The sequence below is a fragment of the Eriocheir sinensis genome, chromosome 10 (genome assembly GCF_024679095.1).
Source record: "Eriocheir sinensis breed Jianghai 21 chromosome 10, ASM2467909v1, whole genome shotgun sequence".
Taxonomy (NCBI): domain Eukaryota; kingdom Metazoa; phylum Arthropoda; class Malacostraca; order Decapoda; family Varunidae; genus Eriocheir; species Eriocheir sinensis.
In genome coordinates this window covers 4,806,610-4,830,489 of record NC_066518.1, presented here as the reverse complement: position 1 = coordinate 4,830,489, position 23,880 = coordinate 4,806,610, and the positions used below count along the sequence as shown (strand labels likewise).

General features: G+C 41.2%; 1 protein-coding gene across 1 annotated transcript in view; it reads right to left on the bottom strand.

Moving 5' to 3' along the window:
- LOC126996339 (mucin-17-like) overlaps window positions 1-23,880 on the bottom strand; it is a 36,213-nt gene that overhangs the window by 4,727 nt on the left and 7,606 nt on the right. The window contains exons 2-12 of the mRNA XM_050856709.1: window positions 14,463-18,506; window positions 12,785-12,853; window positions 10,426-12,463; window positions 9,254-9,362; window positions 8,773-8,927; window positions 7,567-7,741; window positions 5,807-6,989; window positions 5,465-5,608; window positions 2,194-5,276; window positions 1,747-1,866; window positions 1,349-1,423 (exon numbers count right to left, since the gene is read on the bottom strand). Of these exons, the coding sequence (XP_050712666.1) occupies window positions 1,349-1,423; window positions 1,747-1,866; window positions 2,194-5,276; window positions 5,465-5,608; window positions 5,807-6,989; window positions 7,567-7,741; window positions 8,773-8,927; window positions 9,254-9,362; window positions 10,426-12,463; window positions 12,785-12,853; window positions 14,463-18,256 (10,945 nt within the window). The 5' untranslated portion in view covers window positions 18,257-18,506. The remainder of the gene's footprint in view (window positions 1-1,348; window positions 1,424-1,746; window positions 1,867-2,193; window positions 5,277-5,464; window positions 5,609-5,806; window positions 6,990-7,566; window positions 7,742-8,772; window positions 8,928-9,253; window positions 9,363-10,425; window positions 12,464-12,784; window positions 12,854-14,462; window positions 18,507-23,880) is intronic.

Genomic DNA, 23,880 nt, shown 5'->3' with positions numbered 1-23,880 from the left:
CCATGATATTAATCATTCCACTTTTTCTAACCTGCAAAGATATGAATTGGTCATGAATATGGTTACAGGTTGCCATTATAAAGAAAGCAAGTGAGATGAATATTCAAGTTAATGGAAATTAAAATGTGCCAGGCATCAGAAGCATGGAGGTGAAGGAAGCAGTGAAGGGCGGGCAGGTAATACGTGAATTGGAAAGCTAAGAAAGGGAAAAGTGTAGGCATGATGATAAAGATGGGTATAAGAGACAGCACTATTCTCTCATCTGTCATTTGCATCAGTGGCGTGAATGTGAAATGTAGCACAGCAATTACGAACAAGAGTGGAAGTGAGCTATATAAGAAGAGGTTTGGTGGAGGGGACAGGAGAGAAGAGCGAATCACAAGTGATAACAGGAGGCAAGGTACTTGTTCCAGTGTCGTGGGCCAAGGAGGGAAGAAAAGCATTAATGGATGGATAAAGAGAAGCAGAAATAACACTCAACTATGAAAGAGGAGGAGGAAGAGGAGGAGACTGGGACAGAGGACTGATGGGAAGTTGAAGATCTTGGTGGAGTATGGGGTTCAAAAGTGGTTAAAAGGGGAGCAAAAGTAAAAAGTGTATGAATGGGGAGAGGGGAAGTGTGTGTTGAGCAAGATGTAGGTAATGGAAGTGGAAGAGTGTAGACAGTTGGCCAGATTAGGTGCACTTTGTAGCTGAGGTCAAAGATGGCCAGCTCTTGGAAAATCAAGGAACCCTGGGGATTGATTTCTTAAAGGGTCTATTGCTGAGGCTCTAAAAGTCGAGGTAATTTCATCATTGGCCATGGTGAGCCTTTGAGAAAGTGGGGGATATTAAAAGACTGCTCCTCAAATCTCCCATTAGGTTTATGGGAAACAAAAAGTAGGATTACCACACCTACGGCACCCACAGGCCATCCATGAATAGCAAATGGCTAGCCTTACATCCCACAAGCACAGCACTCACACTGTAGGAAAAGAGGTGGGATAGTGGAAGACAAAGGGAGAGATTGATGAAGAAATTGCATAGAGAGGGAAGTATAAGCGAGACAGTACAAGAACCTCCAGCCAGAGAGGAGACAATAGGATCTCTGCTCCAGCATTAGGCACCAATCTCTGGTTACATAGTCCCCAACAAGGTTAGACTTGGAAATGAGCTGGGGAAATCTAATAACATCATTGGAATTCAAAAACTTGGGCTAGGGGAACTCTAACTATAGGAAAAATGTCTCAAATAAAATAATTATAACATGAAACACCATGTTTTATCCGTTAGTCTTAAAAAAAAAGTCCACTAAGGGAGTAAATTAGATACACTGAAATATTACGGAGAAAACTTCCACAAGAGGCACCCAGACTCACCTTCCCTAGCACTGATGGCTTTCTTGAGCGTGGGCAAGGCTGCTCCACCCTAGATGAGGACGCACCTGAACAAAATTATTAGGGATGATCAGCATGAGCTTGGACATAACAACTCCACTAAAAACACCATTAATGAAAAGAGGATGCATAAGAAAACAAGAATTAATAGTATTTGGTTTAGAGGCCAGCTGGCTAACTAGCACAATGCTTGGTTTGTGTCACCCTCCCAGTAATAGCAACTTTTACGACAAGTAGCACAAAATACTTGATACAAATATAACTCCAGCATAAGCCTGACTAAGCCTGAGATATGAAGGTGACTCAAAATCCCCTGAGAGATGATATCAATAATAAACATTAAAGTTGTTACTTAAGTATTTGTGCACACCTGTCTTCATCTTCTTCATTGGAGATCCACCCAGCTGCACCTTAATACCTTTCCTCTTGGAAGATTCTCCAGATGATGCGATGGAACTTAATCGTTTTTGAACTGCAACATTGGGATTCACTGTCAGAGAGGAGAAAGTAAACAATCATCAAGAGTGGGAGAACCCATACCCCGACCAACACCATAAGGGAAAAAAAGGATGTTAAACAAGGTCTAAAGAGTATCAGTACAGAAAAGACCAGTAATATGAAATGTGCAATCTCAACATTTTATACTTTTCTTCCCGTGCACATGAAAAGTAGTTAAAAGTTCTAAGACACATTGCAGCTATAAAATATGAAATAAAACCATCATGATATTCTCTAATCATTGTCTACTAATCATGTGAGAGTTTGGAATATTTGCATGAGTACAGCACAGATCCACAAGAAAATGTTGTTTCTTTACCTTTTTTACTGGTTTCACACTCCAACTGCTCCCATAGGTCACTCAGTATTGAAGGGCTGTCCTCCAAGTCCCCAAGCACATCAATATCACCAACTTCCTCTTCTGACACACACTCAACTTTTGGAATAATACTCTTCTCTTCTTCTAGATTCGGCTGATTATAATCCACATTAAATGCTTGAGCATGGGATTCTAATCTGGCCTTTTTTCCGCCAGCTTTTCTCTTCATCATTTTTGACATGTTCCTTGATTTATTCCAAATATGTCTCTGATTCTCTGGAGGAAGTTCCTTTAAAGTAGGAAGTCCTGGGTTACCTTGGAACCTATATTCCTCCTTAGGAAGTATATGACCCAAAGAAGTGTCACGAGGACCCAGGGAAGCATACTGTGACTCATCTTCGGAGGTCACTCTAGAGCTGCTGCCTTTAATGGAGTCCTGCCGTGATGTGACTTCTCTCCCCCATTTTGATGAGGATCCTGAAGCACAGTATCCTTTGCACATCAAGTGCCCTGCTTCTGTGCAGCTGCAGCTTCCTGGCGGTGAACTGAAGGAACCACTTGCCTTTCCAATTTCTATATCATACTTTTCAATCTGTGTTTGATAAGCAGGATCTCTCAATTTATAGATTTCAATTTGTTCACCAACTCCCACCATTTCCCCTCCATTTCCTCTCTTTTTAGATGCTAACTTAACTAAATGAGTTTCACTAGAATAGGTGTATGAAGAAAGCTCTCCAGTACTTTCCCTGATAAAGTATTTGATTGAATTGATTTGGAAGAGCATTGAATCAGGGACTGAAGATGAGCTGAGGACAGCTGAAACTACTGAGCCTAGGATCAGTATAGGCAGAGTGCTGGTGGTGCCATATCTGGCAAACCCATACAACATGGAGGTTGATGTACCATTTTTGACACTCAGTGTAACAGGAGAATGTGTTGTCTTGGACATGCGATAGATGTTCATCAGAACATTTTTCCTAATAGTGCCCAAAAGCCATTCAAGCTTGACACTTTTGAAGTTGATGGAGAGATCAACAGCACTCCAATGAAAACCACCCTTCTTGATGAGTATTTGCTTCTTTTCCTGATCTAGTGTATCCTCTTTCTTTTTTGCATCAGGATTTTGGCTGTGAATTATGAGTTTTGTTACTGGTGGCTTATCCTTTGACTTTTCACATTCAGTATCCTTTAATGACTCAATGGCAAGCCCTTCCTCAATAGGCTCTGATCCTGTCACCATCTCTTCATGAGTTCTGTTAAGTAATGTATTCAGTGAATCTGCATGCACATGCTGCTTGTCCTGTGATGTTGCTTTTGGATTGATACCATCATTGGTAGGTGAAGCATTTTCTGGCATTGTGCTGGAAATAGTGGTCAATGAGGAGACAACATTAGTTTCAGCTACTCCACTGCTTGATGCAACTGGAGCTAAACTGAACAAAGATGGAGATTCTTCTTCAACTGCTGTGGACTCAGAGGTCATCATCTTTCCTGTGATAGGGAGGCTGTTAGTGGTAGGAGTGAGGACAACAATTTCATCAGAGTTATCTTGGGAGCTAGAAGATTCTTGCCGAGAGTCCTTTCCAGTTTCACTGAGTTTGAAGTTAGTTGGATGGATTCCTGTGTTATGTAATGGAACAAAAAGAGTGCCTGAGCAAGTTGTCTGGTATGGTTCAGTTGCTAGTGTATCTGATGAGGACGCTTTTGACACTAAATTATTGATGACAGAAGGTGTTAATACCAGCATTTTTTTCTTATCTCCTTCATTTAAAGTATTTCCTATGGATGACGTGCCAGCAGCAGCACCATCACCGCTATCTTTTGCAGCTGGAATTAGAAGCATTTTGCTGGAATCTTGGGGCGATGGAACAAGTACCATTTTCATTTTACTTGTAGTGACTGTAGCAGTGGAGTTTATGGGTGGAATACTGGTGCTGCTGCTGCTAGTATCCAATGGGTTGGTGCCCGAGAGAGTAGGTAGCAACATCATCCGTTGGGAAGACCCACTGGAAACAGAGGGAACAAACAGAACCTTTGAAACACAGCTTGATGTTACAGGAATATACAACATCTTGGAAGAGGACGATGCTGGTGCCCCAACAGTTTGACCAGTATCTGTATCATGCTCTCCTGCAACATTTTTTGATGTTTCTTGTGTGCATGGTGGTGCAATGGTATCAATTTTTCCTAATCCTGAAATATTTGGCAAAATGTAGCTGATTTTCTTGCTACCTAATGATGTTGTTGGCAGTGGAAGCTTTTCCATCTTGGGCAGTGAAAGCTTTTGTATCTTGGGAAGTGGCAACTTTTCTAGCTTGGGCAGTGGAATCTTTTCTATAGTGGGCGGTGGAAGATTTTCTACATTGGGCGGTGGAAGCTTCTCTAAATTGGTCGGTGGAAGCTTTTCTATGTTGTCGCCAAAGACTTTATTACTTGCCAAATTCAATGTCATTGATTTCATAGGCATATCTGTATTGACACTCGAAACTGTTGTCAGGGTTGAGGAAGGAACACTGAAAGCAGTGGGTACGAAGTACAACTTCTGCTGTGATGAATTTTCACTGTTGGTCATTTGTGTTTCCAAAGATAAACCATCCTCTTCTTCTCTAAGTGACGGTATGGGAAGTGAAGTTGATGATATGGGAACTAAGTCAGGAAGAGCCTTTTGTGTTGGAGGAGTCTTCAATTTTGTGACTTGTGATTCTTCTTCTTCTAAGTGAGATTCTCTAGGTTCCTCTTCAGTGGTTTCTGGGGAGCCTATCAATTCTGCCATATTAAAGTCAGAGGCACTGTGAACACTAGCAATCATAGGTAGAGATCCTTCCCAATCTCCGCCATCTTTCTCATCAGGGGAGGGTGGTTCAATAATATCAAAATTAACTTCCTGCTTAATGTCACATAACTGCCCTGCTAGCTGCTTCTGCCTCTCCTCTTCTTCTAAGTCAATGACCTGTGGCTTTGTTGATGGGGTTGCTTTAGCCTTGACTTCAGAAGCCCTGCTTGGAGCCCTGAGTGGTCCTTTCTTTTGAACGACTCCAACAATTTCCCACTTACGATGAGAGTCACATCTGATCATAACAAACCTAGAAGCAAAATAAATAATTATGAGATTAGCACCTATTTTTTTGGAAATACACAAAATTGTTTGGTAAAAATTCAAAAGATTAGTCAGCATGATACTAATTCCCTTCAACCCTTATCTCAAAAGATGGTGGTGGTTGTAGACTTCAAAACACTTTACATATATCACACACAAAATACAAACACTTACCTTGGCCTTATCCCATTATAGGGTGGAGGGAAGAATATCTCCCGCATGTTTGGCCCGACATCAAGAGTGTTGTTCCTGATCATGTTTTGAATCTGGTGCATCACCTGGAGGGTTCCATCCGAGTCAACAGTGCCAATGATGCACCTGAAAAGGAAAAGTGAATGACTGAAAGTAACAAACAATGCATTTCCATCTTCAATATAATCAGTATAAAAATAATTCACTTGCAGTAATACTTTACATCACCTTTCATCAACTAGAAATTGAATTTAAATTCAAAACCATATTACCAACATTTTTATCACTTTCATTCTCCAGTAGGTGATAAAATGTAAATCTCACCTTCCTGCTTTATTGATGCCAACAACTCCGATAATGTTCATGTTGATCAGTTTCCTAAAGCGAGCTTCAGCAACCAACAGCGCATTGCCAGGAATGTTAGATGACAGATCAAGCTCAAGTTCTCCTCTCTTCTCTTCATCAACCATCATCTCAAGCAAAGATAAAGTCTTCTTGGGAACTCGTATTTCACTGCATGATAAATATTCAGTGGGGTTGGCTGGGTAGTTTTCTTTGGGGAATGGCAGGGTGGTGCTGCCTGCTTGGACTATTCGTAATCCATCTTCAAACTTACTTATGCGTTTTTTCTTTAAGGGAGGCTCAGCTAGCCCACTCCCTCTTCTCTTTATGACTCCTTTCAGATCTTTTGGAGGTCTGCAACGAATATTACTTTTCAACTCTGCTTCTAGCCTGGAAATGGGCGTATCCTCACTATCACTGGTCAAATGCTTTTTCAAACAAACAGTTTCAGTTTCTGAAGGCTTTTTCATGTTTTCTGGGTCAAACCCTATAGCATTCTGCAAGTTTATTAGAGAATCACCCATAAATGGTTCAAAGTTATTATCACAAGGTAATGATGGCAACTTCAACTCATCATTTGCTTTTTGCTGCCTCAGGCTTCTCACAACAGACTCAACAATCTGTTCAGGTGTGGTCTCTTTTGCAGCAAGGCCACTGAGAGTCATGTTCTTGGTCTCCTCTGTTGTTTTGTTCTTAGAATATCCAGCTGTCCTAGCAGAGAAATAACCAGTGTGATGATACCATTCTTTCAATTTCCAGGTGTATTTACGTCTAGTCTCTGAATTGTTAACGATGATATTCATAATACTGCAGTTAGCATCCGCTACAAAAGGAACTTTAAGTTCCAGGTCATTGGTGGATGATGGAGCATCTGAAATCTTATGTTTTAGGGCTTCATCAAAATCAACCAATGCACTCAGTGTGGATGTGAAAGACTCATCACCCTTCCCTGGACTGCTCTCAGGTTTTGCTTTTGGAGTGGTAATTTTCTTTGGAGATTCCACTTGAATAGGGTCATTAAATGTGGGGTCAGTCAGACACCTGCAGTCATAACAGTTATGATCCATGCACCATATACTGATGCCCTTGATGTCAAACCAAGGAATGTTCAATCTGAATTTTTTTATGTATTTGGAGGCCTCAGACAATGGAATACCAGGATAATCTGCAAATATGAGTAACAAATTAGACATACAAACATACTGATGTTATGAAGTTACTATCAAGTATGTAAGCTTTAAATTATTTGCATCGGCTGCTCCCTTATCTACATGAACAACTTTAATGTCACAGAGTTTCCCCAATAATGTGCCTTTTAATGTACAAAAGCTTTTCCAGTAACCAACTTTTCACTCTGCCCAATTGAATACATGACTCAATTTCATTTTCAGGAAGCTTCATTATCAATAATTATACTCCCATTGTTTTAACAGCACAAATTACCAGAGTCCAGACTTACAAAAACACACTGAATTAAGCAGATCAACCAGTGACAATTTCACTAAAAGCATGTGAGAACATTGCATTTCATCGATTAACATAAAATAATTCATTTCCGCTCTGGTTCCTTGAGTTGAAGATGAAGATAGTTTGTCTACCACATTACTTTAAAATTGAACATTGATATTGAATAGTTTAGTCTATGACTTTTCTAGTGTTCTCAAGGCTTAATCCATCCAATCACTCCCTTCAGTGTGTAATATAACGAATATAGTATCAAAGGACAGATATGAATTAAATACCTGGCTGGAGGGGATGGTCTGGTGGCATAAAATAGTTGATATTTTCTGGAAACTCTGAGGCTTCCCAAACTGTAGTTCCTCGATACCTCCCAGGCAGCCTGATCTCTCTCTTCTTTCTCTCAGCTCCAACCAATATTACCTCAGAGCCAGTCTGAATGACAGTTCTTTTGAAATCCTGAAAATGAGGTTCCTTCTTGTATTATGTGCACATGATGAAAGGTGATGTATCATGAGGGATAAAGAAATACAAGGCTATGACATAAGTGATGTCCCAGTCATTGCACTTTTAACATTGCTTAAATATAATATTGTGGAATGTGATATTTTACGACTGAAACCTAATGAGCACTGCATGAGCATAAAATCGATATCAACATTCCTGTTCATAAATGAATTCATAAACAACTGTTCAAAAAGCACTATTCATCCATGATGTCAATACTAAACTTTATTACCATCTTTCTAGATGCAAACAAATAATTAGAATTGCCGCATTTCCCGGCATCAAAGACACACCCCATTTTCAAGTGCTTTATTCTGAAACAATAATAAAATAATAATAGACTGACTTTTACCAATTTTACCAAGCTGTTTTGTTGATTGATTCATGCCTTGTGGTAGTGTCTGCCATATAATACTGGGCAAGGACCACATGCTTTCATGCTAGGGGAAGGGTCAAAGTAATGCTATATGGCATTATTTCAATGGACCCTATTGGCTATACAGGCAGCACCATATGTGGCCACTCAACTCAAAGCTGTCCTTTCCACAAAGTTCAAGTTATAGACTAGAGTGCATCTGAGGCTGTCTCCGGGATACACAGCCATGGTGCCGCCGTTGCCCCAAGCCGATGATTGCACACACTTCACTCCTACCCAATTTCAGTTTTTCTCCATGTCAAATAGTAGTCAGGATATCAGGTACGAGTAAAGTATGTGCAGTCGTTGGCTTGGAGCGGTGGCGGTACTAAGGCCCTGTATCCTGGAGGCAGCCTCAGACACACTCTAGTACAGAACTTAATTCTATGGAAAGTACTGCTTTGACAGTTCACTGACTGGCCATGTGTGGCACTGTCTGTATGGTCAATATGGTCCATTTGGGAAATTTGCAGCTTACCCCACTACTGAAAGCATGTCCTCATGTATGATAAGACAATGAGAACATTATCTACTGCATCATTTTAATATCTACTCTCAAGGCACAAACCTTCTCTCTGAGTGCCAGTCCTTCTTTCTGTTCTCTGTCCAGGTTAAAAATGGACACAGCATTCATGGTCCTCCCTGAGCCAGAGGGAAGCTTCCAACTCTCATCCCGGCACGTACACTCAAACATGCATTCAATACGCCCACAGTGCTCCACACCTGCAAGTGTATTGAAGAATAAAGAAAATAACATGCAATATTAGAAATTGCTTCTGAATTATGAATTAGCATAAAAATACTGTTTTCCAGCATTCTTCATCACTTCTTTTCCTAAAACTTCCAAGCTATCATTCAAATTTCATCTCAAACCAAATTTTTTGGTTACTAATGATCATGAATAAAATTTAATCAACTAAAATTTTAATTACATTTCTTTTTTCTTACTAACAAGAATATGCAAATTATATAACCTAATATATTACTAGATGAAGACTGACAAGAATGTGACAGATCAATGGTCGGATGAAAGGAGTATCATGACTCACTTTTGCGCTGACACAACAGGGAGTCACAGACACATCCAAGCTTGCAGTGCTCATTGCTACAATCTCCTTTCACTTCTTGAACTACCTCCTCTTTTTCCTCGGAGGCAACCTGCAATAGAGGTAGAACATCAAATTTCTTTCATATGTACAAGTGTTCAAATTGGTAGCAACAGTTAATGAATATATACTGAAATAAAACAGTATATTCCAAATACACATTGCCTGCCACATTGGCCTGACTTTATTGGAGAGGGGCCAAATCACTTGTCATGGAAGCAGGAAACTGAGTACTCATGGTCTGGGCAGGGCCACCTTCCAAGTCCCTACAGTACCAATGCACTGGAAAATCTTGTAATCTGGATCAGACTGTCTCGCAACTGCTTTAGGTACCCCCTAGAAACACTCATGCACTCAAAGCATGGGTGGATTTTTCTATATAGCTGCCCTTAGTTATTCAGTCAATGAATTTGTATTGTTAATTTGCAATCATTCAGTCACTTTTAATCAGTTTTTGAAAAAGTAAATAACTTTGACATACTCAAAAATGCTCTCATTTTTGGTGTTATACGTCAATCCGTCTTTTAGATATTTTGATAATGAACAGACAGGCAAAAATGAAAATATCCTCCTCTTACTTGTGAGGTGAGGTATAACAAAGCACTTCATCCTGTACAGTAATGATGCCAGAATACAATAGCATCACCAAATCATAGATTAAATGCAATAAGCAAAACACAGGATTACTTTTAAGAACATTCTGCATCCTCCTTTTGAGCAGCATTTTTTACCACTTTCTGCTTTTTCTCAAGAAATCATTAGAACTACTGGTGTGAAGGGAATATTCAGGCACCTTGCTGAAGGCCCCACTCAATGATGCAGAAAAAGACTGAAAAGGCTATGACATGAAAGAAATTAAAACAATTGTCATGTATGCCAATAAAATAACAAGGAAAGGTTAATGGATCAAAAATTAAAGTAGGAAAGGTGAAGGTGAACAGGGTCCAGTCCTACACAAAAATAAGAGAAGCACTGATACACCTTGCACCGATTCCAATAAAATAAAGTAAATAATTAATAAAGAACCGATAATAATATGCAAATGATGAGGAGAAAGAGAGAACAACAAGAAAGAGAAAATTAAGAAACAACTACAAGGAAGCAAGGACTCTAACCTCTTGTGGCGGTGGTTCATAGTTGACAAAGTTCATGTTGAGACGCTTCATCTCCCGTGACAGTGAGGGGAACCTGTACATGTTCTTCTTAAAGACCTTGGATTTGATGTCCATACGAAAAGCCTCCTGACCGCCACTCTCGAGGGAACCTTCTGCCTTCTCCTCCATGTCTGTCTTGTCACCTGATTCCTGCGATGACATTAATAAGCTGCTCCTTGGGGCTTCATTAATGACAGATTCTGCTCGACTGGTGTTGCCACTACTAGGTAAGCTCTCTAGGGCCTCGTCATTGTATGTCTCTGATGATGGATTGCCAGTATTTTCCTCATCAACTGCTGCTGAAGCTTTTGTTTCTGTTACCGTCTCCCTTTCAATCAGAGCCGAGTTTTCCTTCTTCTCAACAACTGCTGCTTTGCTTTCTCCTATTTCCTTTCTGTCAAGGTTTACAGACTGCTTTTTTACACTGTTTATGTTTTCTTCCTCCCTGACAGCTGGTTCCTTATTATCCCCTGCCTCTGAGGTGTTCAAGTTTTTCTGCTCTTGAGGTCCATCATTCTTGTTATGGGTTTCCTTCAGATTCATGAGATTACTTTTTACGTTTTCTTCTTTCTTAGTTATGGGCTTGCTCTCTCCATCTTTCTTATGTTTTTCTTCCAAATTAGTATCACTTTCAGGGTAATTATTTTCTGAGTTTTCAAGATCAATCACTTCCCTGATTTTCTCAACATAAACAATTTCATTTCCATCTTCTTCCTCTTTTTCTCTCCTAGCTGAGGATCTTTGTGTGTCTTTTGTTGTTTGTGTCACATCATCCTCTACTCCAGTCTCTGTTTTCATATCTTCTTTCTGCACAGAGACTTCAGGTTTTGTTGCTACTTCCTCGTTGGGCTTTTCCTCCTTTAGGTCTTCCTGCTTCAACAATGGAATCTTGCCCTCCACTGAGGTTACTATGCTTCCCTGATCAATATTTGCCTCGTCATCCTCTTCTTTTTTTACAGTTTTGCCTTCCTCCTTCCCTCCTGCGACCACATGCTTGGTGATTTGACTGATATCCACATCAATTCCTTTATCAGACTCTTTCACATCACCAAATGCATCCTTCTCCTCAACATCTTCCTTTCCATCACTTTCATCATCTGACATGGCCAACTTGGCAGCAATGATATCCAAGATATTTCTCTTGGTGGGCTTGATGGGTAAAGGACTTGGAACAATCTTAGGAGCATCTGTTTCTTCAACCTTATCCACTGGAACTACTGGAGGAGTATCTACATCCATCTCCTCCTCATTCCCTTTGTCTGAACTTGGTCCAGGCAAAGGAGGAAGTTCTTCACTGTCTCCTTTCGTATCAGCAGTTTGCTCTAATTTCAGGTGAGAACTCTGCAGAGCTGAGAGAGCAAATTTAGCCAAGTCTTCATTAATCTCTACTGCCTGAACCTTCTTAGCCCTAGCTGCAACAGTTTCTCCCTTTGTTATTGGTGGCACTCCCATGGGAAGCACCACCCTTGCCCGAACACAATCAGAATTGGAGGGATTAATTTTGGTGAGCGACCCTCCCAGGGTTAGCAGCTTCCCACCATCATACACATAAACAAGTTCAACAGACTGTTTGTTGGTAGTGCCAGGCTGTTCTGATGAAGGGGACTTCTGGCTCTTGAAAATTGTTGTAAGAGGAACCAACTTCCCTGCTCTCTGCACAAAGACATTGGAGCCATCTGCTTTTGTCTCTTTACATAACTCTTTGTTGTAGTAGTACTTGTACTTCTCTTTTGGGTAGAGGATGTCTATTGCATTCACCTCTTCATACTGAGGAACAGCTTCTGCTCCAGTGTGTTCAACTGCACTGGAGTTGGGATTCACAGGGGTCACACTCTGGGTGCTGCTGGGTGTCACCTCAGCGCGGGGCGAACTCGGTGAGCCGGGGGATGAGTCGGGGGCATAAGGTGAGTGAGGTGACATGGGACGGGTCGGGGTTTGGGGGGTTGGGGTGGGTTCCAAAACCTCTTCATCAATTTTGGTTACTCCATCTTCTGTGACTCTGTTTTTTTGAAGAAATAGAAAAAAATAGGTCATTGACCTAAAGAATACAGTTGCAATAAGAGCATGGTCTGCACATCTGAAATGCATAACCACCTATCAAAATAAAAACCTGTTGAATGCATAAATCATTTATTACGTTACTCATTTGAAAATAGCTTCTTATACATCAATTCTATTGTGCTATGTTCTTATTAGAAAATTTATAATCCATTACTTAACTCTGCATGACACTGTTATATTATGAAAGGTAAATAAGAATAAAAAAAATCGATGTTATAGTACTGTTAAACTTTTCTTCAAACACAACATAATTACTTACTTGCATTTAGGAATCGGGTAACTGATGTTCAAATGTGAATTCTTAACCAAAAATCTGTCCAAGTCATCACTGAAAATCAAGAAAAATATTACATCAGTGAATGCATGTTTTGTTTTACACTCGTGTGAGGGTAAGAAACAGCGCTGCATCAACGGAACTCTTACCTCTCACCATTATATAGCACTACTGATATTTGCCATACCCCAAATATACTTCTTTGACAAACTGAGAAAAATGAGTAAACACACACACACACACACACACACTGGGAGACAGGACTGTCTGAGCTTGAGTTCAGGCCCTGTATACTACATACATACTAGGGATTTACCGATACCAAAATTTTGACCAATACCGATACCCCAATATTTGACTGATACCGATACCCCAATATTTGACTGATACCGATACCCCTATATTTGACTGATACCGATACCCCAATATTTGACCGATATCGACACCCCAATATATGACCGATACCAATACCCCAATATTTGACCGATACCAATACCCCAATATTTGACCGATACCAATACCCTGATATGACGGATACTGATACCGATACCGATACCTGTGCACTGATTTTTTTCTATACAACAATTCCAGCAGCTAAAGGGCAAGATCAAATGTTAAGAAAAAAAGACCCACTACTCGTTAATACACAATAGAAGGGAAGAAAGAGAGGGAGGAGGCGCCTCGTGAGGTCTCGTTGACTCAGCTAGGTTAGCTTTACCTTAATTGCCATACATTTAGGCAGAAGACTGTGAAGAAATCCCCAGACCCTGGCAGCGTGCCCCATTTCGGAGCGAATGTCTGACTGACTGAGGCAGGCAAATGAGGCGAGTGGAGGGGCTCCACCAATCCCGCGCCGAAGCTACTAAACCTGTATTGTACGCGTCCGCAGTACCTAACTCTGTACTGTATACTAAGTATTATATACTTGTATTCAAAGTAATATGAATCTTATCATTTAAAGTGATGAAAATTAAATCGCGGGAAATTCCAAACTATGTACTAGGTATCACAATACTAGATAATTACAGTTTTCTAATATTTTTTTCAACAATTTAGAAAATCAAACTTCTGCTGAACAAAATTATTTGCAACGAGTGACATGTGACTTACAAAACTCCTTCAGGTATCGGTAGTATCGGCAGAAAATCAGCCGATACCGATACTCTTAAAATGTGCCAATACCACCGATACCGATACATCGGTACATCCCTAATACACACACACACACACACACACTGCAACTACATGGAAAGAAAGAAGCATGACAATTACAAGGCTTAACCCTTTCCTTGCTAAGCGCTCACAACGAGACTATCCCCTCAGGTGCGCTTGGGCACCCAAGCTGGGGGATCTCTTTTAACCGCTGTATCTCAAAAACTATTCATCACAGCTACAAAACCACCTCATGTATTCCCTTGTGAGGATGTACATCAAGCAATCACCTACCATGATATAATTTTCTTACCACATAGATTAATGAACCTAGGATTATGTCACTTAATACATGGTCCAGTAATATGGTTTCTGAGATGGAGTGCACCAACCATACAAATCAAAAAAATTACTCTCTTTTTGCATTACATGTGTGGTTTCAAAATGCCATTCCCACTTTAAAGAAAACTGACCTAAAAAAATATTTATGAAAAAGCACATCAGTACTTACCTAGCAAAAGCTCCACACTCTGCAGTGGCTCCCCTTTCCCTTGGAGAGGCAGCACTCCCAGCCACACTTGGACCTGGTTCTTCACGTAACACCTTGGGGTACATTCTCCGTCCCTTCAGTCTTATTAACCTCTTGCGTCTCCTTCGTTTTCTCTTTAGCCAATGGCGAGTTTTCATAGTTTTACCACTGTATGTGCCATCGTATGACATCATTTCATTTTCTGAGGAGAACGACATAAAGGAGAAGCCATCCACGATATCAATTACTTCGCCTGAAGGCCCCACCTTGCTCTGCACCGAGATCTTCTCATTAAGAGAGGGGGAGTATGCAGGCACATGATGCACCTTAGGATCAGGGTCTGGGAACCCAAGGAAAGGACTGTCTGTAATAATATTACCGGCATCTTGCAATATATTTTTTCCATTCTGATCCTTTTGTGGTGGGGTTTTCTGGACTTCAGTTGTCTTCTCTTGGTTAGAGGATACATTCTCTGAGGAGCTGACTTCAGATGATGTGCCAAAAGCCCCTGATGGCTTGGGAACCTGCTCTACTGCCAAAGGTTTGCTGGACATGGCCTCAGAAGAGTTACCATCTTCCTGAATCATGGTACTGGATTTTGTTATTTTCTTCATTTTTACATCTTTGTTGTCAGGGTCTGCAGAGATATTATTAGTGGTTTTGGTGCTGGACATAGTTGTAGTATTTTCTTCAGTTTGTCTAATAACTGTACTTGTTTCCTCATCTCCATCAGAACTTGACATTGAATTATCAGTGTCTGGCTGGGTGTCCTTTTCATCACTGAAAATCTCTAGAGGTGGCTTCTCATCGTTGAATATCTGGCTCATTTGTCGCAGAATATTGATCTTATCATTGTGCAGCATGATATCCAGGGACCTCTTTGCTGGACTGGCATTGCTGTATACTGGTCGTGGAGTCAGGCTCTTTTCATAAGTAGTGGGGGACTTTTTTCTTGAGCTGCCAGAGCCACCTGAAGAATACGAATGGTCTAAAGCAACTCTGCCTTCAGGCGACAATGATTCCTTCTTTGGAACAACTGGTTGATCAGGAATCTTGACAGCATCCTCCTCACTGCTACTTTCTAGCTCCTCATGGGCCAGCAAGTCTATTCCTGCTGGCATGTCACCCACCTTGTCTATTTGTCCACTAGAGTCCTCATTCTCACCAAGAACTACTTCCTCTGTCTCTATGTCTGTATAATCCAGTATGGGATCTTTTGAGGACAATGAGCCGGATGCCTCTGATGCAGAGACTTGAGAACATTTGTAGGAATCTTGCTTGGCAGTAATCTCTCGTTTTGGGGTTTGAGTAGTTGACGTTGCCTTCATGTTTGATGATGCTTTGACACCCATTTTACTTGATGCCAAGTTGGTCATTTTCATTGATCCTTTTGGTTTACTACCCACAAATGAAGGAACATTCTGACCCGGGAGACATGATGAGGTGCCTGACCCAGACTTGATGGGTGAGATGATGGAACTAGATTTGATAGATGCAATTGGAGTGGACTTGAGAGGTGAAGAGACTGGACTGGGCTTGACCTGTGACACAACCAGGGTCGACTTGATGGGTGAGGCAACTGGACTGGGTTTTACACGTGAAAAAAGTGAACTGGACTTGAGAGGTGAGGACACTAGGCCGGGTCTGACCTGTGACATGATCAGATTTGACCAAACAGGTGAGGAGCTTGGATTGGACTTCACCTGTGACATAAATGGATTTGACTGGATGGGTGAGGTGCTTAGAGTGGGTTTGACATGTGTATGATGTGACATAAATGAACTGGACTTGATTTGTGAGGTGACAGGACTGGGTTTGGAATGTGACACACCTAAATTTGGCTTGACCTGTGAAGTGCTTGGAGTAGGTGTGACTTGTGACGGAAGTGCCCTTGGCTTGATAGGTAAAGGGACTGAACTGGATTTGACCTCAGACACTACTGAAATTGGGTTCACAAGTGAGGTGCTTGGACTGGGTTTGGCATGTGATGCAACAAGACTTGGCTTGATGGGTGGTGTGCCTGAAGTGGTTTTGACCTCTGGCACAACAGAAACTGACCTGATGAGTGGGGTGATTGGACTAGATTTGGCATATGGTGCAATGGAACTTGTCTTACTGAGTGATGTGCTTTGACTGGATGTGACCTGTGACACAAGTTGACTTAAACTGATAGGTGAGGTGTCAGTGTTGAGTTCGCTAAGTGATGTGACGAGATTTGGTTTAATTAGTGAAGTTACAGGTTTTGGCAATAAGAGACTTGGCCTGATAGGTTTGAAGGTTTGGCCAGACCTGATGGGCATCGTGACTGTTCCTGGCCAAACTGATGAGGCAGCTGAGGAGAGTTTAATATAGGAAGAACTGACTTGAACTGCATCTAAAGCACCTGACTCACAAGGTTCACTGATTGCAGTCTCTTTTGTTCCTGGTGTTTGGGATGACTCATTATCAGTATTAGCTTGCTCCTTGTTGTCAGAAATTATATTCTGCTTAACATCTACCTTCTCACGTGAACTGCTGTCAGGGTCACTAGAAGGGCTGCTCCCTGTTTTTGTGGCATTTGACGTTCTGTTTTCTTCTTCACTTCTCACATCAGAATTCTTCTTCAAAACAATGACATTTTCATCAGTTTCTGAATCACTGATGGTGCCTGTGCTAGAAGGGCTTCCACACCTCTCATCCTCTGGTTTAGGAGTACTACATTCACCCTCTGACCCTGAGATAGTTTCTTCATCATCTAGGAATGGTGGAATTATAGGAGAAGCCATCTTCAGTACAGCTGTGCTCAAGGCTGTGTCAGGAGGTGCTCTCTTTTTGCTCTTGGGCTTAGCAGAGTCAGTTTTTGTTTCTTTTTCAGATTTTGACATAATCACAACTGGTATTCTTTTATCAGCAACATTTCTGCTCATTTTATTCAGGATGCTCCCAAGGTTGGAGTAGTTTATTAGCTCATCAGGTGAGTCTTTTGCAGGTGAGGTAGCCCTGTTTTCTGCCACAACCTCTGCTTCTGGTTTATCAGCTGAATTCCTCTTTCCTCTGCTATTCTTTCTGCTGATGCTAGCTGCCTGCTCCTCCTCAGACCTTGTAGAAGTACCTGCAGACTTCACCTTGACATCCCCTTCTGAATTCTTTTTGCTGTACACCTTTTTAAGAGCTTTCTCCTCACTCCCACTATCTGAAGACTCTTTGCTTGTGGTCTGTACTTGTCTGCTTCCTTCCCTTGCTAATCTCTTAAGGGATTCAGGTGTGTCCATCACTTTAGTCTTCCTCTCTTTCTTGATTAATCCCTTCTGGTCCTTCTTTGTTTTCTCTGCCGATGCTGACTTTGCCTTGGAGATTAGTGCAACTGGGTCCTCAGGCACTCTGGTCCTTCTCCGAGTTGCTATGCTCTCTGGGTCAAGTCTTGGTGGCTCACTGTAGCTTTGGGCACGTCCTCTTCCCTCCTTCAAGAACAAGACCAGGTCAGGAGGAGAATCATTTTTTCCTTCAGTCTTCTCAGATTTGGCTGAAGATTTCTTGGTCAGGTTAACTGTTGCATTTCTGCTTGCCTCTCTGGTGCTCCTGGCCTGGACTGGGTTATCCTTTTCATCAAACCCACAAAATCCTTCAGCAAGTGATGTCTGGTCATTTGATTCATCCTTAAGCTTCTCTTTACTTTCCTCAGTTCCAGCAGCAGCTTCTACCTTGGTTTCCTTTGACTCAAAAGACTTTTTTGAACTGTTCTCCTTTGAACTAGAGTTTTCTGCACTACTGGCTTTTGTATTCTTGGGAGTCTCCATTATTATTCTGTTGGACAATGTAGGGTGCCGACCTTCACTACAACTGCTTACTGGAGAGGTAGGTGCACTGTCAATCTTCCCTTTAACTCAGTTGCTGCACCAAATGATGCTTCATGAGTGTTTTCTGAATTTAACATTTAATACTTCACTCTCAGTCGGTGTGGGTGTTCTCTCACAGAAGAACTTAGGGGAATGTCTACAGCCTTGATGCTCCTGTCCCCAGAGTCATTCATGGTCATTCATCTTCATCCTATAAGAGAAAAAGAGATGTTAACACATAAAAACTAGATTTCATTTAAAGAAAAAATATATAATAATAATAATAATAATAATAATAATAATAATAATAATAATAATAATAATAATAATTAAAATAATGTAGTATACAGAAGCCCCCTGCCATTCACGAGTATTTGGTTCCGCGAGATTCCCGTGATCCGCGAATCCGCAATTGACGGGACTATAATCAAATAGGGAAAATAGGGTTTCGTTCTACCATCTTGATCGAATAAAAAAATGGATTTCTAAGACATTTCTAAGCATTGTTATATAGCTTACATACACATAAATCACAAATTAAATATGGACTGTAATAATTTAACACTCACGTCCAGGCAAGGGGTAATGTTGGCTCTGTTTTTCCCTATATATCTTGTGTTTAAGCTACTATTGCCGCTCTCCTGGTGATCTTAATTGTCTGATGTGATGGTTAGTTGTGTTATTTAATGCCCTGACCCGCCCAGTAAGCGAGAGTGAGTGTGTAAATGTTCGTGGCCTCACCGTCCTCGCTGTGGCCGCAATCTTGTTGGTTTTGCTCCAGTGTTGCCAGATCATCATACTTAGCAGATAGTATATTCCATTTCCTGACCCATAACTATTGCATAAAACATCCCAAATTAACAGTTTTAACAATAATTTTAACTGAATATCGTTATTAGTGCGGGGACTGCGTTACCAAGCTTGAAAGACCCAAAAAGCACCTATGTGCATCATACTTAAGGATTATTTCGCTTACTTTAACACTGTAATGTTCCGTTTGGGAGGGAAAGAGATGTAAAGTTATTCCAGTTTTATTAATTACGTTTTCTGTGTCCCAGATTAATGAGTTTTCACTACAGTGCACATAGGATAACTGTGGTTCTTAACCACCATGATCCTGTCAGCCAAACATCAGACCCACGAGGAAATACGTAGTGCGAATAGCACTGCAGCCTTCCATGCGTGAATATGAAACTTATATAGAATTTTGATGTTTAGAAAGCAAAAATAATTAAGTAAAGAGACAGTCCCGTACATCCAGCCCAAGATCCAGCCCCAGGGACCGTTTCTTTGTTTACATTGTGCAACATTCAAGCTGGGCGTTACAGACCGCGTATACACGAGTTTTCATCCATGTTCGGTGTGAGGTGTCGCAAATACCCTACCCGTGTATAAGCGAATCCGTGAACAGTGAGGCTGTGAACGGCGAGGGGCTTCTGTATATTCTAAGTTATTTGTTTACATAGAGCATAATCCATAAATCAAATTTCATAAATCAAAAATATTAAAGCTATTTTTGTGGACATTTCCTGGTTTAATATTTTAGGAGGAGTCAAACATAGGGAAACTTGATGAAATCCCCACAAAATGTTGTTCCCAAAAGGGCAAGATGAAACTAGTCATACCTCGCTTTAAACGAACACACACTGTAGTGCTGAAAACACAAAGATCACACACTAGAGCACAAACGTAAGCGGACACGAGCGCACGCGTGCTACCTCTGCGAGTGTACAATGGGAGTGAGATCCCATTCCAATTGTTTTCCACTTTGAGCACTCTCATTTTGCAGCGAACAAAGGGAATCCACGCTCACATCTTCAACTTTTACTAACAGGATGATCATACACCAAGTTGCTGCTCGTAAAGCAAGGCATATTTAGTGTTCTCCGGTTATGACAGCCTCCACCGACCAGAACAAAAAATTCGTAAATTTCATGCACATGACACTGCAGGGGTTAAGGGGAACTTAACGAAGAGCCGCCAGTAGGAACACACAGCTGACATTTGGAAACATACAAGAAACCTCTCAAAAGGAGTACAGTCATTCATCCCATAAAATAATGCAGTCTATATCCCTCATTTTGTTCCCTTTCACCACCATGTTAAGAGGGTAACCCTTTCACTATCTCAACTCATAACCCTCAACCACAACACAAACCTCGTATCTAATGGTTATTGATCTCATTAGAGGCATCATCTGGCAAGTAAGCAAGACCCAAAGTTCTTACAACTGTCTTGTGCCCTCCTCCTGTGGCCTGCCAGAATGCTGTCCTATTTAAAAATGATGGAGGGGATGAGATGAACATACACTATTTCCCATTTTGTTATTCATCAAGGAAAACACACACCAACTTAGTCAAAATCACAAGGTTTACAGTTCATAAGGAGAATTTCCCTAACTACTTAAGACTCACTGCAATAGGGAGAAATTACTAAAACATCCCTTTTCTTTATAAAATATTGACCATCAGTATCGCTTCACATTCTTGTTTTTAATGATGATGATGAGGTGTATGTTCCCTGCTGGAAAGTCCTTACTTATCCTGTAAGGATTCTGTAAGTAGGTCTGTGGTGCACCAGTAACACAATAGAAACCTCATGAACTCATCGCCTTCACGTTCCAAGACTCCCAAGAGGAAGCTAACGGAATGGAATGGAATGAAATGTGACGAGCTGCAGTGCCCACCATGCTTCTAAGTTTTCCACCATAAATGTTATTGCAAAGACAGTCAAACTGTGTCTTGCACAGGAATAAGAATTCTTGACAAGAAGCTGGGGGACTTCTTGGAATTCAGACATGCCAAAACAAGAAATGGTATGATTTGCAAGAATTCTGGGTCTTTCTTGCTCACCAGATGATGGCATGGCACTCCTCTCCCTGCTTGCTGACCTATCAAAACACCTGCATTCATTTCTCCTCTGACCACCCTGATAATAAAGACAAAACTTCAACCCCAAATGAGGCCTAATTATAAAATACATCACCTTACCCCCATGAAACATGCAGTTCCTGAGCTGAAAAATCCTGTGGTTTCAAGCTTTTCTTTTTAGTGATCAGATTGATTGATTGATTGGGCTGAATTGGGTGCTTCACTGAGCTCTACCTGCCATCTGGTGGAACTACAAAAATAAATATGCAGGCAGCGTACGTCCAAATAATTTTTCTTACTTTAGTTTTTTGCCATTATTTAGAAATCACATATTTTCTCATAGCTACAGTATAGAGACACTTGACTTAATAGCAGTATCAATAAAATGGGGAAATGCAAGAAATATGAAATTTAAATATATTTTTTCCCACATAAGCAATCGTCACATGCTCTATGTTACTCCTTTAAAGTTCCATATAGTGAATGTAATATTATAAGACAATAAAGATGTATGTATTATGATCTAAATTAGAAATATGAAATAAGTATAATACTTGCTGCCAGCAGCGTACGATATGTTTATAGAGTAGTGTAAACAAACTCCGGCGCTCTGACTGGAGGGACAGAGGAATGCATCGTGCTGAGGCAGGGGCGTGCCAACTGGAGGAATGGTGAGTGGCAAAATTTTCAACACTACCTTCCACCACTACTGTAAGATTTTGAGAGCATGACACTATGCCAGACTTGTTTGACTTCTCTTTTCTTGCATGAAGGAAATATTTAGCCACAAGGCCGCACTGATGCATTCCTATTAACCACAGGACGGAGTGCTGTAGGATATATCGATGAATATTCTTATTTTGCAAACAGTGTTCATTACAAGGACATGAATAATGTACAGCACTCAGATTTTTTGGTGTAAACATGATTGTGACCATTACAACTCTGATGTTTTGCTACTTTGGTAAAGAAAAATGTCAATTAAGCAACGCTGGACCCCAGCTGGCTGCAGGCTCCAGCAGGGCCACCAGATGGAAGGTCCAGCTTAGTGAAGAACCCAATTCCCCCCTTCCCCTAAACTTGTAATTTCCACAATAAAAGGAAATAACACATCAGAACTCACCAGAAATCCGTTTTGTTCTTAATACAATGAGGTAAAAAAAAACTTAAGCCTCACAAGGCCATGAGAAATGAGGACCAAGCCACCACCATGGTGAGCCATGACTGAACCACTATATTCCCCTCCTGCACAGCAAAATCTATCACAAACGTTAATCAAAGTTAATATAACAAAGATTCGATCGCACCTAACCTAACTTACAAGGGAGGGGGAGAGGGGGGTTCATTCCACCTCTACACCCAATCCACAAAACAAATGGTCAGAAGAAAATTACTTGCATTGACCGACCATGGTGTTAAAGTGAAGGAGAAAATGTAAAAGAAAACCACAAAAATGAGTTATTACTGGCAGAAATGTTTGACTGATTTATTAGGGCACGCTGCCATGGCACGGAAACAAGAATGAAAGCAATTTTCACAATGAAAAATATGAGGATACGATCTATCAGTCTGAAAGTGGGTTAAGATTCATTTTAGTGCCGTGCCAGTATTTCATAACCTACCTTATGAAACATCACTAGCTCTTCATATATCTTTTCTACAAACGTTCAACAATCATGGAACGCTTTCAAAATCAAATTCAAGGACTATTTATTGTTAAAAATAGGGGATAATATTCACGAAAGCGCAGCCCCCTCTGGCGGCGGCAGCGGTGGCTATGCAGCCGGTGTTGCGAGAAATACCTCCTCGCAGAAATAAGTTGCATATACATGTGGGGGGTCCTGGGGGGGCACAGCCCCCCCCCCCCTGGTTAGAAGGGGGATCGAGGGGGGTGAAGCCCCCCTCGTTAGCAGGTCGTAAAGGTCGGTTGGAGTAGTTTAAATTTGCTCCCCCACCCTAAACCCTCTGCAAGCTATTTTGCGGCTGCGGTGGCGGCACCATCACCGCGGCCGCCGCCAGAGGAGGCTACACTTTCATGAGTATTATCTCCTATTTTCAACAATAAATAGTCCTTGAATTGGATTTTGAAAGCATTTCCATGATTGTTGAACGTTTGTAGAAGAGATATATGAAGGGCTAGTCATGTTTCATAGGGTAGGTAATGAAATACTGGCACGGTACTAAAATGAATCTTTACCAGAAAGTGTCAACCACCAGAGTGATTTGGTGTTTGAGATACATATTGCAAATTAAACTCCATAAACCCCTCTGTGTGCCTGTTGAGTGTGTGGTCCAGCCATTGCCCTAGTGAATGTGGTGGACTGTTCAAGGAGGCACAGTTCAATGGACACAGTGGGAAGTTTAATGATATGGCAATGGACAAGAGGCACTTAGTTTGGCATGGTAAATTCTGGTTAGGTTGGGACCCATTACCTACTTGTCATTACGCAAGGCTGACAATCCTGTCAGTCATATATTTCCAAAACACAGCCACCCTAACTGCCCCTGCCATGCTGGGGCTGCCTGAGGTTACCAGTTTAACGGTTTTGCGTAAGCGAAGCTAACCTTATAGATATTGGATTACCAGTTAGCTTTTCGGTTAGCGGTGCCCACCAGTACCCATGACGCAAGTCGGCAACCACGAGTCTGACGGCGCCATCACATCTCGGGCCGGCAAAGACAGACGCATGTCTTCGGCTTGGGTGACAACCCTAT